This window comes from Aspergillus foveolatus (assembly GCF_047715535.1).
Source record: "Aspergillus foveolatus strain CBS 279.81 unplaced genomic scaffold BDW70scaffold_14, whole genome shotgun sequence".
NCBI lineage: Eukaryota > Fungi > Ascomycota > Eurotiomycetes > Eurotiales > Aspergillaceae > Aspergillus > Aspergillus foveolatus.
Window position 1 is genome coordinate 33,924 of NW_027396078.1, and position 12,927 is coordinate 46,850.

Sequence of the window (12,927 nt, forward strand, 5' to 3'; positions counted from 1 at the left end):
AGGAGATTTCGATGGTACATGACATGATGGAAAAAGTCTAGAAGTTTAGACATCTATCTATCTATCCTTTACCATACAACTGTGACCACCTTCTAATCCAGTTCGATCAAACGAGAACAAGACAGAATGATTCCAATAGGCAGCAAGGTCTGACAAGATGATGAAGTCCACATATGCTGAAAACTAACAAAGGAAAAGAATGAAATGAGCGACAATATAGCAGAAAAACTAGATCGGTAATAGGAGGGCCGAGTGACTTGAGGAAGATCAGCGGCCTGCTTCCACCCACGCTGGGAGAAAGTGAAAGCGTAGAGAAAACTTACCGTAGCCGGTTTGGTCCGTTTGCACAGGTCATGCAGATTTCTCTATGTCTTTTCTTTTCTTTTCTTTTCTTTTTTTTTTTTTCGTTTTTGAAGATCTGGTTAGTCCGGATGTCTTGCTCAGTCGTTACTCATACAGTCGTGACGGTTGCGCTCAATTGTGAATCGAAGTTCACCCATTCAGATAGCCTCCTGGACGTGGTCAAATTTGTAGAGTGGTTCGAGACGGACGTTCTTGCGGAAAATGTAGCGCTTGACCCACCAAGGCAGAACCTGGAACAGCTGGTAGCGCATATGAGTGCGAGTAGGAACGGCGAAGATGTAGTCCAACTCTTCGAGGGTGCGCTGTTTTGTTTCAGGGACCCAGAGGAAGATCATGAAAAGGGCGATAATGTTAAGGCCGCTGAGTAGAGAAAATGGTCAGTTACAGGATCAAAAATACGACGTAGGAGAGATAGATTTACGCGTAGAATCCGAAGGCACCCTGAGGTGTAAGCGCAGCAAGCATCCGGGGAAAGGTGATGCTTAGAACGGCTGCCCAGCCGAGGCATATCGCAACGGCCCAAGCCATTCCCACCTCTAGACAGAGTTAGCGAGTTTTGACCTCTGCACGCAGGACTGATGCTTACCACGATGGGAGAGAGGGAAGATCTCCGCCGAGTAGGTAAACGGGACTGGGCCTTCTCCGGGACTGTAAAACGCGGCGAACAAGAAGATAAAAAGAGCAATTAATGCAAGGTGGGCCTTTGACTCTCCGTCAATGTAGAAAGAGAATCCACAAGCAAGCAGGGTCCAGGCCATTTGAGGGAAGGTGAAAAGTAGCAAGCTGCGGCGACCAAAAGTGTCGATTGTCCATACAGCAGGAAAGGCAAACAGGAAGTTCACTAAGCCAAACCCCCAAGAAGCCCAGAGAGCCGCAGTGTCAGATGCGCCAGCTTCGCTGAAGACGGTAGACGAATAGAAAGAAACAATGTTGATTCCGCACATCTGCTGGGCAATCATGACCGTGAACGACGCAAGAGTAGCGCGGCGGACACGGGGGATTGTGAACAGCTCAGCAAAGCGGGAAATATAAGAGCCCTCGCCGGAGATTTCCTGCTCAATCATGATCTGAGCGTGTATGTAGTAGAGATCCCGGGCGGCTTGGAGGGTCGTGTTGCGGAGACGGCAGAGAGACTCATACGCTGCGCGGAGCTTTCCCTTCTTGATATACCATCGGGGAGACTCGGGACACATGTAGACACCGACAACAAGGGGAATGGCAGGTATAAAAGCAGATCCTACTTGCATACGCCAGGCCAGGTCACCCATGTCCTTGACAATCAAATTCGCGGTCGTCCCGAGGAAAATTCCGAACGCGGTCCATAGTTGCCAGCACATAACCAAGCCACCGCGGACAGTGGCGGGGGTGTTCTCGGCGCAAAAGATTGGAATAGTCGATGCCTTAAGGCCCATTCCGATACCAAGAAGAGCACGGGTAACGAAGAGTTGAGGCCAGGTCTGGCTGAGAGCCTGACCGAACGGCGTGATTAGACAGAAAACAGAGGAAACGAAGATTGCACCGCGGCGACCAAGATAGTAGTTGCAAGGATCGGACAACCAGCAACCAAGAAGAGCGCTACCAATGTAGGGGCCACTTTGAGATGTTAGCCTAGTACGCCGTACTTCGACCAGTTAAGGCACTTACGCATTGATAATGCCAATAAGCCACTGGTTCAGTGTGGCGTTAGGGTTATCCTTCGTGGGTATGCCCAGAGCAGAAGGCATGCTCAGGTTAGCACCTAGAGGCACTGTTAGGGGGTTCGTCATAATAAGGTTAGATTAATACCATTGCTCCCCGTCTGGTCCCAGCCCCTGTTTGACTGTTAGCTTTGCTTACCCAGGCCAAAATGCAGTATGGACTTACTGAACGGCGGCTCCTATGGAGCAGAGAATGATGGTAAAGTAGAGTGCGCGAGGTTGACGCCACTTGTGGTCGGTTTCGTCCTGGATAGCACGGATATCCTGAGGGGTAATGCCAGGGACAGATCTATAATTCTCCGAATCCCGAGCGATCAGGGCACCTTTCCGTAGGTTGGGAAGGAGATCGGTCAGGTCATGTTCGCGGGCAAACTCCTCGACGTCACGGAGCACCTGAGCCTCAGTCAGGTCTGCAAGAGGATTCTTGATTCTGCGAGAAGTCAGCAGTACGTCTAGATATTGGATGTCTACACCTACTTGGCCGAGGTGTTTTTGTTCAAATCGACGTGTTCGGTAACACCCTTCTCGGCAATGTCCTCATTCTCGCTGCTCCCGCGTACTGTCAGCAAGATTGGTGCCATGGTAGTCTGAGAATTGGGACATACAGTTTCTCTCCTTGTCTGCGGACCTCTTCAATATGTTCGATGGGCATCTCAGTCGGGTACTCTTTTCCCACCTCGTCTGCCATTTTCAATCAATGGGCAAGACAAGACAGTAACACCGGTAGAACTCGAGAGAGATAACGATATATGATACGCTTGGATAAGAGAGGACAGGATACAATGCAGAGAACAATGCAGAAGTTCTGTGCACTGTGAGGCTTGCAGCACAGGAAGATGTGGGAATAATAACCTTGAGAGGTGAGGAGGGAAGAAAGGGAAAGGAAAAAGCAGAAGAGCTGGGGTTAATAAGACCTCAAGGCGGAGAAGCAGAGCAGGGCAACATATGTGGGAGTGAATGGAGAGAGAAAGAGATTTCCTTCCCCGGATCCAATCATGTGTTATTCACAGCTCTCCAACCACAGTAGACACTCGGCTTCCGGGGATCAACTGTGGGCCCAGGGAATCAGGTCGCTGTCGTGTGGGATATAACCTATGAGCTAGATATTACTTTTACGTTACCCAGGTGAAGACTGGAAAAGCCATTATCAAGCTGCTCACAACCCTCGTGCCAGGTCACTGCTAGTATACTTTAATCAGAGACAATCTCACAACTACATCGAAGCTTCTGCCTTTCCCGCAAGGAAGCAGGCAATCCCCATAATCCACCGAGAGAAACGGGGCCGTTGGCCGTTTATCTGTAGTTTGGGGACCATTGCAGGCGAGGGCTGTGGTGGCTACCCTACCTTGCGATTATGCAAGTCTGGAACCACTGGAGGACAAGACATGACGATGGTTACGTCCGTCTCAGAGCGTAGCAGCAGCTAAGGCCACAGTCCAGCGTGCGCTAAGAGCAGCTTGATCGAAGGTTATTCACCGTGCGACTCGGGGCAGGATCCTGTCTCCTATAGAGGAGAGTACCCTAAGCTGGGATCGAGTCCTCGAGGGCACGATTATAGGCTCGGTAGACTCAGATCGCTTCTTTGCTTGCGTCCCATCTGTGCCTGTACCACCCTAGAGCGGGGAATGTCTGCTTCGCTTTCGAGTACAACAGAATTTGCAAGGTCGAATTGTTTGTTCAAAGCGCGAGACGAGGTGCTAGGCCCGGTTCTGAGTTTGTTGGCCTGACCTCTCGAGAATTCTGAGATAGATTAGCTCATCGAGAAACTGAGCCCGCCCAGTTCTTCCTCTCAGATCGGGCGGCAAGCATAGCTGCCCAGCCAATACTCCTAGCCTCCTGTTCTCCACCAGATTCCACATTCCAGCCTTCGAAGGCTGTGTCCAAATCCCTCTCCATCTCCGGAAACAAGAATATTGGTACATACTTATCGCAGTCAGGGCAGTAGTGTCAGTCGGCAATAGGTGGTCCCGTGATAGATCATTGACGATTGTGGACAAAAGACACGGAGACACGAGGCTCGAGGCTCGCGTGGAGGTATGGAGATGCATCGGTTGAGTGCTTTCCCCGTCACATTCCACGACGCACGTGGCCATCTGGATCTGGAAATCGGGCAAACTGACCTTGGTAACATTAATCCGGGACCTGGATAATCTGGGTACAAGACGGAAGCATGGAACCCGCTACATGACGCAACTGCTACTCCTGATCGATCACGGACGGTAAGCCGCTTGCGTATCTAAGTTTAAAGAATTCAAGTTCCTGTAGCATTAAAGACTGAAAACCTACCGGATTCAGCGTGCAGCGAATTCTGCTGTCCACCAACATATTCGCAGTAGTCACGGGAGCCAGCTCTGGGTATTAAATAGCCAAGCAACGACAAGACCAGCGAGTGCGCAAGCAATGGGTTAAAAATGGTGCTGGGAGACTTTGAAAGGCGGCCAAACCGAAGACAGCAACCTTATATGACCTGGATTTAGTGTAAGTTTGCTTGGGCTCGGCATCGGATTCAGTTGATAGAGGTTTTGAAGCTTGGCGATCCTCCTGGAGCACTATTGGGAAGGTTAACAACTTCCCAGCCTTCCAGTTTGCTGTTTCAAGTTCACTATTTCGAGTTCATCTGAGGTCCGCGAATCGGAAACATCAAGTATCAGATTAGCACAAGCAGATGCTTGTGGGACAGATCGATCCCGATCGGAAGGTGTAAACCCTCGCCAGGTGAATTATTCAGGCCATTGGTGACTCTTTGAGGGAGTCAAGCCTGTAAGCCGAAGTTACCCGTGGTTGGTGGTCAGATCACTCGGTTCCTTGTTTAGCTGACGCTGTACCTGTTTGTTACACTCTTTCTGAAAGGAGCCGAAAGCCGAAGTTTGGTGTAACTGCTTAAAAGAACGGCACCCAGACCAACGATCAGTTCGATAGTCGTTCCAGGATCGTAGTAGTACTCGTGCAAAAACTGGGCTGTTTCTCTCCATGAATTCCAGAGTCGGGCAATAAACGTGTTCAAGGAGACCCTAGTTTTCGAATGGGTACAAGCACGTGCGTCGATAAAGGCCCCAGGCTCCCTTCTGAGACGATATTCAACTCGTTCTGGGGTATATACGGCAAAGCCACGAGGATGATTCGGACACTGACACGATGATATTCAGTGTCTTGTCTCACTATGGAATGTTTGCAAACAGACGCTGTGTCCGTGCGAGATCTTTGCAATCTGAAAAATCCTTTGTCCGCTTTTTTGAGTTCTCGATCCGAGCTCTCCTGGTCAAACCGGATGAAGACACCTCTCGATAGGTCGAAAACAAGCCTTGATATGGCATGTCATTTGTTATAAGAGGCTTTGCCCGAACAAATGCGTGACGAGCAGCCGCGTTGAACAGTGAAAATTCTGGTCAAACTTTCTGACTAGGGAAATGTGTGTACTGAACACATGCCAATCTCCTGGCAAGTTCGCTAAAAGTGACCCAGCTTCTGTCACTCAGTAATTCCTATGAGAAATGTCAGTCCGGACGCGATGTGAGGATGCGGCGACAAGACCTTCTTTCTAATGTATGCTCTACATGGCGGTTCATGGAGTAGAGAGGAGGAATACCTGCTCTTGGAATCTTTTAACAACAGGTCGAGATGAAGCCGCCAAGCGAGAGTCCTTCCCTTCAACAGTTCGGGTGTTGTAATCATCTGACCAATGGTGATGACGCTGCTCAGATATCACTCCATTCTATAAGTCTGTGGACACCCAAGGTGCCGTAATGAAGTGCAATTTCTGCGGATTTCCATATGAATCGACATTTGCACTGCGGAAATTGCGAGATCTTCAATTATGTTTGACCTGTTTTGTTTCTGGCTGAAGCTGCAAACGTACCAATGACTATACTGGGCAGAGATTCTGCCGCGCAAACGATGTTAAGGCTTCACGGCAACCAAGAGAAGACTCATACTTTAAAGTTCTCATTTATCCAGACCATCAAAGTACGTGTTCCGTTCTGACGCCAGTCACTGTGATGGATGACTCTAGCAACTGACATAACGTTAGGCAAAAGTCACTCGGCCTCGTCGCAGCAGCTTCAATGGACGCTTGACAACAGTCGGCAGTATGTGAACTAATCTTCGACGCCATGATTTCCAAGTATTTACTTACCTCCGCTATGTAGGGACGCTTTGTCATTATGCCGTGATACGCATCCAGCATGGAAAGGCACCATATCTAGTCGATGCTCGGCACTTTTTGCTTACGGGGTCTTCATAGACATTTGATGTGGATTTGATCCCGGACCTGTCCGAAATGCGAGCGCTTTGCAACTGCCGTTACTGCCACCTTCACCAACTATATCAGAGCAACATTACCCGGTACGAGTGCGAGTTAGATCAATAGACGCTCGAGGGCGAATACTCGGATTTGTCGATAATGTGTTCGACCAGAAAAAGGGCAAGAGAGGTAGCCAGGTCACATCGAGCAAATTGTCGCAATCACAGCAATCTCCATGAGGCATGAAGCGTTCCAGCTGCACACAGACAATGATCCGAGGCAGTCATGGCAGCATATGGGATCTTCTGCAGTCGTTAGATGCAGCCGATTCGGACGCGGTGGTCAGATACATCCGCTTCTCCCTCAATAAACGCACCTCCGTCCATCTGCAACAACCTAAACTATACTTCCACCCGAGCATTCGATCCTTCAGCCCCATTCCGTCGTGAGAATCAGGCCGAGCCAGCACCGGAAGGCTGCTCCGCGCAATATCCTTAACTTCCCATACCAAGCACCTTGGGTCCGACGCCGGATGGATGTGTTTCCTGACTTCTTATTGGGCGAACTGGCAATGAAGGAGATGCTCCGGACAATGAGAGCATTAGGAGTTGGAGAACGTACTAAAAGCTCTCCAGGGCTACGCGACTGATATGCTTGCGCTGTCCTTGATAAAATCTCACGCACGAGACTTGAACCGCATCTCCCAGCATGAAGCCGAGACTGAGCGACAGAAACGAAGGAAAGCTGAGTTACTTTCGATAGGCCGAACCGGGATTTCCTGATCTTGCTGGCTTCGCAAGAGAGGAGCGCAACGCCGTGGGCTTTGATAAGAGACTGTCCTTTTCTGTAACATTTCTGTAATTATAAAAACTCTCTGGATATATATTGGAACAGAATTCTAAAAAACTTGAGGCCGCATGATTATCATAGTGTTCATACTTAGAATTGTAGAGTCACGGTATACATCGGCATGAGCTAGGGCGGCGTCGATCTTCCCTCACCTGACGAGTGACTTCCTCCCACCCAACCCAAACCATCGGGACTTTCGCTGTCACTCTACCTACCCTTCCATGTGTCCATAAAGCAACAGTCAATCTTCCAGCGGTATGCCATCGTGCTTCTGTAATAGCTGAGACTCGCTGAGTTTACCTTGCACGCAGCCGAAGCTCATTCGCCCATTGTTGACGACTTTCCTGATTGCTCGTCGCCCCTCCTTAGCTGTCCGTCCCTCACTCCGCACCACAACAATCGCCCGCTATACTCGAATTTACCAGGGTCTCTGAGACACAAAGAGAAAGAAGTGAGCAATACAAGAAAGATCTTTTCAGCTCGTCTGGCTCCCAATAAACCATCAGCGATCTCTTAAGACTCGACAGAGCCCAAGTTATCCTGACCGCCTCCCACCAGCCACCAGTTCCTTCCTTGGCTATTTGATAGCCCTGGTTTTTCTCCCTTAGTTCACCCCTCGTTGACTGATCAGTTCGACTTCAGTTCGGGAAATTCTTACGGAGCGCATTCTACTTTAGATTTATCCGCACTCTCGTCATGCCCTGCTTCAAAGGGCTCGCCGTTAGTATACACACTCCGGACGGACCGCTACCTGAGTACTCGATCCAGCGCCAGTCCCGAGCCTCGCGCATCACATCTTACATCCCCGTACCACCGCCTAAGATCCCGGATACAGCTGGTGGAAAACCGGAGCAGTCTACTTTTGCCATCTCCATCACCTTATTGAATCCCGGGCAAGATGTGCCGTACTCGGCTGGAAAGCCGACGCCTGACAACCCCCACCCCAAGCCCAAAGTCGTCGGCGGCCTCCCGGGACAGACGGAGCAGCGCGGTCTTTATACCAGCACGGTTGCGCCGTATCAAGCTTTGACCAATTCTCCGAACGAAACCGTCGCCGCTTACATCTACTTCGACGGCCGACAGAAGGAGGAGGTCGCTACCCTGCTTCGGCGGGGGGAGGAGACCTGGGTGAACTCGCGATGGGTGAGCGTTCCAGAGTCGGAGGGCGGTGGACTGGCAGAGCGAGAGTTCCTTTTCCGCGAGGTCGGACTGGAAAGATGGCTTAATGGGTTGGATTTGGAGGGTAATAAGGACGCGGCAGCGAAGATCGAACGGCGACGCCAGAAAATGGAGAAACGCAGGGCCAAACGCGCATTAGACGGCAACAACGATCTGGATATGGACGATAAGAACAAGCGCGATAAGGGTGTCATGCGATATGGCAATGATACCAGGTCGCCGTTGGAGGATGTTTCCGACGATGATGTTTCGCTCGCGAGTTCCGACGATGACCCAGTTCCGGAATCTACGGGTCAGATCAAGGTCGCTCTTTTCCGCGTTCTAGCTTCGGGAGAAATCAAACGAGGAGAATACTCGCCCCAATTCGATGCTCATGACGATGATGAGGATGGCCAGGGAGGTCAAGGCGGTGGTGACGAGGATATCGACCACACTACTAGTTTTGCGAAGCCCAAAACGCTCGACCCGAAGTCGATCAGCACGCAGACAGTCACTGGGATTGACCCGTCCGACAAGCCATATGCGATCTTCACCTTTATGTATCGGGGAGAGCGTAAGTACAATCTGAACTGTGACGAACATGAACTGACGCTGCACAGGGCAACTACAGAAAATGGGCATCTTGAAAGACTCTAAATCGCAAGAGACCCCTGGTTCAGCCAAACGTCGATCGCAGCAGCTTGATTTCGCTAACCTTGGCCCGCTAAAACCTGGAGGAACAGTTGGTTTCCTGAATTTCCGGGACAACACTGAAGGGCGACGGAAAGGCAAGAAGGACAAAGGGATGGTGGACGACGATGATATGGACAGTGATGACGATGAAGACGACAGGATACTCAACCAGGCAGACGAGGAAGAAGACAAGGAAGATGACCAACACCTCTCCCCGGATGATATTAGACGACAGGGCGAGCTGGCAGAGGGCTTGCGACAGATCAAGGTATGATTTTTCAATCTTTAACGTCTCATGACTAACTCGTATTAGCTTAAACGCCAACACTCGGCCGCGTCGCTTGCCGGCAGCTCTCGTCGGGAAACGGCAAGTCCCAAGACAGCCGGAGCCACTCCGACATCGACGAACACTTCCACGACTCCTCCGGCGGCGACAGCAACCTCGGCGCCGACGACCACCGGGACATTGGAAGGGCAGTCGACGAATGCGTTGAACGGCGAAGAATTCCTTGGCAGCCCGCTTAAGAAACAGCGTCCCAGCGTCTCGCAAGCAGACGAGTCTTTACTTCGACAAAGGATGGGATCAGGACTCTCGCAACAAATAAGCGATGTGTTAGGCAGCGGTGCTCAGAGCGGCAGTGTCACACACGACTCAAAGCCTCCACTCGGCCCTAGTCATGATGAATCTCTTCAATCTCCCAAAACGATGAATCCACCTGACAATGTGGACGAGGAGCTTTAGTTAGGAGACCGGGGGAATCTATCCACATGCACATCTCATATCATTCTATTTTTGACATATCAACTCTTCACGACGTGACGGATTGGCGCAAGGGGCATAACATTTGGCCCGTATTGGAATCTTAACTTCATCTATTTTCTTTTGTGGCGGTATTTTTATGTGGAATGACGGAGCAAGCAGGAGGCAGGAATGGCATTTGCTAGAGATGTCTCTTCGTTGAAAATCTTACTATGAGAGGATAGAGTGCTTAGCATTGTATGGATTATTACGTATTGTTCGGGGCTCAAATGGCTTCCGCAGACGGAACTTTCCTCCTGCACCTTTTCAAGCAACATGTCTACTCTCCTTTTTTATCTATAGTACGACCCAGACTACGCCTAATATGCCTCTTACACGCTCCACCGATCCCCTAGTCTGGATCGACTGCGAGGTTCGAACGCCGCCCGACTCTTGACAGCTGATTCTCACTAATGACCAAGATGACGGGCCTCGACCCGACCACCGACCACATCCTCCAAATCTGCTGCTTTATCACCGATGCCGACCTAAACCTCCTCGACGTAACCGGCTTCGAGACCGTGATCCATGTCCCGCAGAGCGCGCTCGACTCGATGTCGCAGTGGTGCATCGACACCCATGGCCGTACTGGGCTAACGCAGCGCGTCCAGAACTCGACCGTCACGCCCGAGGCCGCGGCCGCCGACCTGCTCGCCTACATCAAGCGGTACATACCAAAACCACGGACAGCGCTGCTGGCGGGCAACAGCGTGCATGCGGATAAAGCGTTTCTGGCCTGTGGACCGTATGCGGCGATTTTGGAGTGGCTGCACTATCGGATAGTGGATGTGAGTACAATTAAGGAGGTTGTCAGGCGGTGGGGAGGGGAGGGGCTGTTGAGCGCGGTACCCCCCAAGAAGGAGGTGCATGAGGCCAGGGAGGACATTCTGGAGAGCATTGAGGAGATGAAATTCTACAAGGAACAGCTGTTTGGTGCTAGCAAGCCAGCAAATAAATAATTGTAGTCAGAGTGCAGCAGAGCAACGAGTGGTGAAGGGTGAACACTGATACTATGATACTATAATTACATTACCTCACGCCCAGCCAGGTATTTGTTGTGTCTCTGCCCCCCACTACGAGATCATCAATCCAGCTTCAATCGATCCCTCTTCTGCATCATTCGGCCAATTGTCGGTGAACAACTGATTCCCTGTTTTAGATTGACGTGCCTATAATTACCTCTCCCTCCCTTGCTCTCCCTCCTTCCTCTTCTTCTTTCCCAAGTCAACCCAGTCAAAACAGCTACCCCGCCATGTCGGTCCAGACCGTTTCCATCCAGCCCTTCGGCGACCAGAAGCCCGGAACGTACGTCAATGTCTCTGTTTTCCTGTTGAGGTGTCTCTAACAGCCGTTTTTCAGCTCTGGCCTGCGAAAGAAGGTCAAGATCTTCCAGCAAGAGAACTACACCGAGTCCTTCCTTACCAGCATCTTCCTCTCCATCCCTGAGGGCGCTCAGGACGCTTTCCTCGTCATTGGTGGCGATGGTCGCTACTACAACTCCGACGTCATCCAGAAGATCGCCAAGATCGGTGCCGCCTATGGTGTGAAGAAGCTCATCGTAGGCCAGAACGGCATCCTCAGTACCCCGGCTGCCAGCAATCTCATTCGCAAGAGGAAGGCCACCGGTGGCATCCTCTTGACGGCTAGTCATAACCCTGGTGGTACGACACTCCTAGACACCGAGTGAACTTTTCAGCTGACTGGATAGGTCCCGATAACGACTTTGGCATCAAGTACAACCTCACCAATGGCGCGCCCGCCCCGGAACAGGTCACCAATAAGATCTACGAGGTCTCGAAGTCCCTCACCTCCTACAAGTACATCGACCTCCCAGAGGTTGACACCACCACAATCGGCACCCGCAGCTATGGCCCCCTCGAGGTGGAAGTTGTCCATTCGACCGAGGACTACGTCGCCATGATGAAGGAGATCTTCGACTTCGACCTCATCCGCAGCTTCCTCAAGAAGCACCCCGATTTCAAGGTCCTCTTCGACGGCATGCACGGCGTAACAGGCCCCTACGGCATTGATATTTTCGTCAACGAGCTCGGCCTTCCCTCCAGCAGCACCATGAACTGCATCCCCAAGCCCGATTTCGGCGGCGGCCACCCAGACCCTAACCTCGTGTACGCACACGAGCTCGTCGAGGCCGTCGACAAGAACGGCATCCACTTCGGCGCTGCTTCCGACGGTGACGGTGACCGCAACATGATCTACGGCGCCAACACCTTCGTCTCTCCTGGTGACTCTCTCGCCATCATCGCTCACCACGCAAAGCTTATCCCCTGGTTCCAAAAGCACGGCGTTGACGGCCTAGCCCGCTCTATGCCCACCTCCGGCGCCGTGGACCGCGTCGCCAAGGCTCAGGGCCTGCAGAGCTACGAAGTCCCGACAGGCTGGAAATTCTTCTGCAACCTCTTCGACAACAAGAAGATGTCCATCTGCGGTGAAGAGAGCTTTGGTACCGGCTCCAACCACATCCGTGAGAAGGACGGTGTCTGGGCTATCGTCGCATGGTTGAATATCATCGCCGGCGTCGCCGAGCAGAAGCCCAACGAAACACCTAGCATTGCCTCGATCCAGGCTGAGTTCTGGGAAACCTACGGCCGCACTTTCTTCACGCGCTACGACTACGAGAACGTCGATTCCGACGGCGCGAACAAACTTATTGCCGCGCTGAGCGAGAAGGCCGTCGACAACAAGAGCTCATTTGTTGGCAGCACCATCTCCGGCCGAAAGGTCGTTGACTCTGGCAACTTCGCCTACACTGACCTTGACGGCAGTGTTACCAAGAACCAGGGTTTGTATGTTAAGTTCGATGACGGCAGCCGTCTGGTTGTGCGTTTGTCCGGGACGGGAAGCAGTGGTGCTACCATCCGGCTGTACGTCGAGAAATACGAGGGCGATAAGAGCAAGTACCAGATGGCTACGCAAGATTACCTCAAGGATAATGTTGGGCTGGCGCTGGAATTGCTGAAGTTTAAGGAGTTTGTTGGCCGCGAGGAGCCGGATGTGAAGACTTAGGTTTACCCACTCGAATTTGATATCTTTTGTCTTCGATCATTGATGAGTATTAGTTAGTTATTTAATATATCGCCTCATTAACTACATTTGGTCCATCATTTCAG

The 12,927-nt window shown here is 51.4% G+C and overlaps 4 protein-coding genes across 4 annotated transcripts; 3 read left to right on the forward strand and 1 right to left on the reverse strand.

The window, feature by feature from the left end:
* Positions 1 to 500: 500 nt before the first annotated feature.
* On the reverse strand, positions 501 to 2,748 carry BDW70DRAFT_166572 (sugar porter family MFS transporter; the record flags this gene model as incomplete). Its single annotated transcript, XM_073742020.1, has 8 exons — positions 501 to 723; positions 785 to 899; positions 950 to 1,956; positions 2,008 to 2,110; positions 2,149 to 2,174; positions 2,227 to 2,490; positions 2,538 to 2,609; positions 2,666 to 2,748. 8 exons carry the CDS (start codon positions 2,746 to 2,748, stop codon positions 501 to 503), a joined length of 1,893 nt encoding a protein of 630 aa, XP_073597555.1.
* Positions 2,749 to 7,338: 4,590 nt separating this feature from the next.
* BDW70DRAFT_133000 (uncharacterized protein) lies at positions 7,339 to 10,012 on the forward strand. Its single transcript, XM_073736251.1, has 4 exons — positions 7,339 to 7,404; positions 7,461 to 8,881; positions 8,928 to 9,268; positions 9,314 to 10,012. The coding sequence occupies exons 2-4, from the start codon at positions 7,846 to 7,848 to the stop codon at positions 9,740 to 9,742; spliced, it is 1,806 nt and encodes a 601-aa protein (XP_073597556.1). The 5' UTR covers positions 7,339 to 7,404; positions 7,461 to 7,845; the 3' UTR covers positions 9,743 to 10,012.
* A 36-nt stretch (positions 10,013 to 10,048) lies between these two features.
* BDW70DRAFT_133004 (oligoribonuclease) lies at positions 10,049 to 10,805 on the forward strand. The gene is made up of 2 exons (XM_073736252.1): positions 10,049 to 10,172; positions 10,222 to 10,805. The coding sequence occupies exons 1-2, from the start codon at positions 10,125 to 10,127 to the stop codon at positions 10,756 to 10,758; spliced, it is 585 nt and encodes a 194-aa protein (XP_073597557.1). The 5' UTR covers positions 10,049 to 10,124; the 3' UTR covers positions 10,759 to 10,805.
* A 67-nt stretch (positions 10,806 to 10,872) lies between these two features.
* pgmA (phosphoglucomutase PGM2) lies at positions 10,873 to 12,921 on the forward strand. Its single transcript, XM_073736253.1, has 3 exons — positions 10,873 to 11,104; positions 11,159 to 11,460; positions 11,508 to 12,921. Exons 1-3 carry the CDS (start codon positions 11,052 to 11,054, stop codon positions 12,821 to 12,823), a joined length of 1,671 nt encoding a protein of 556 aa, XP_073597558.1. The 5' UTR covers positions 10,873 to 11,051; the 3' UTR covers positions 12,824 to 12,921.
* The last annotated feature ends 6 nt before the right edge of the window (positions 12,922 to 12,927 follow it).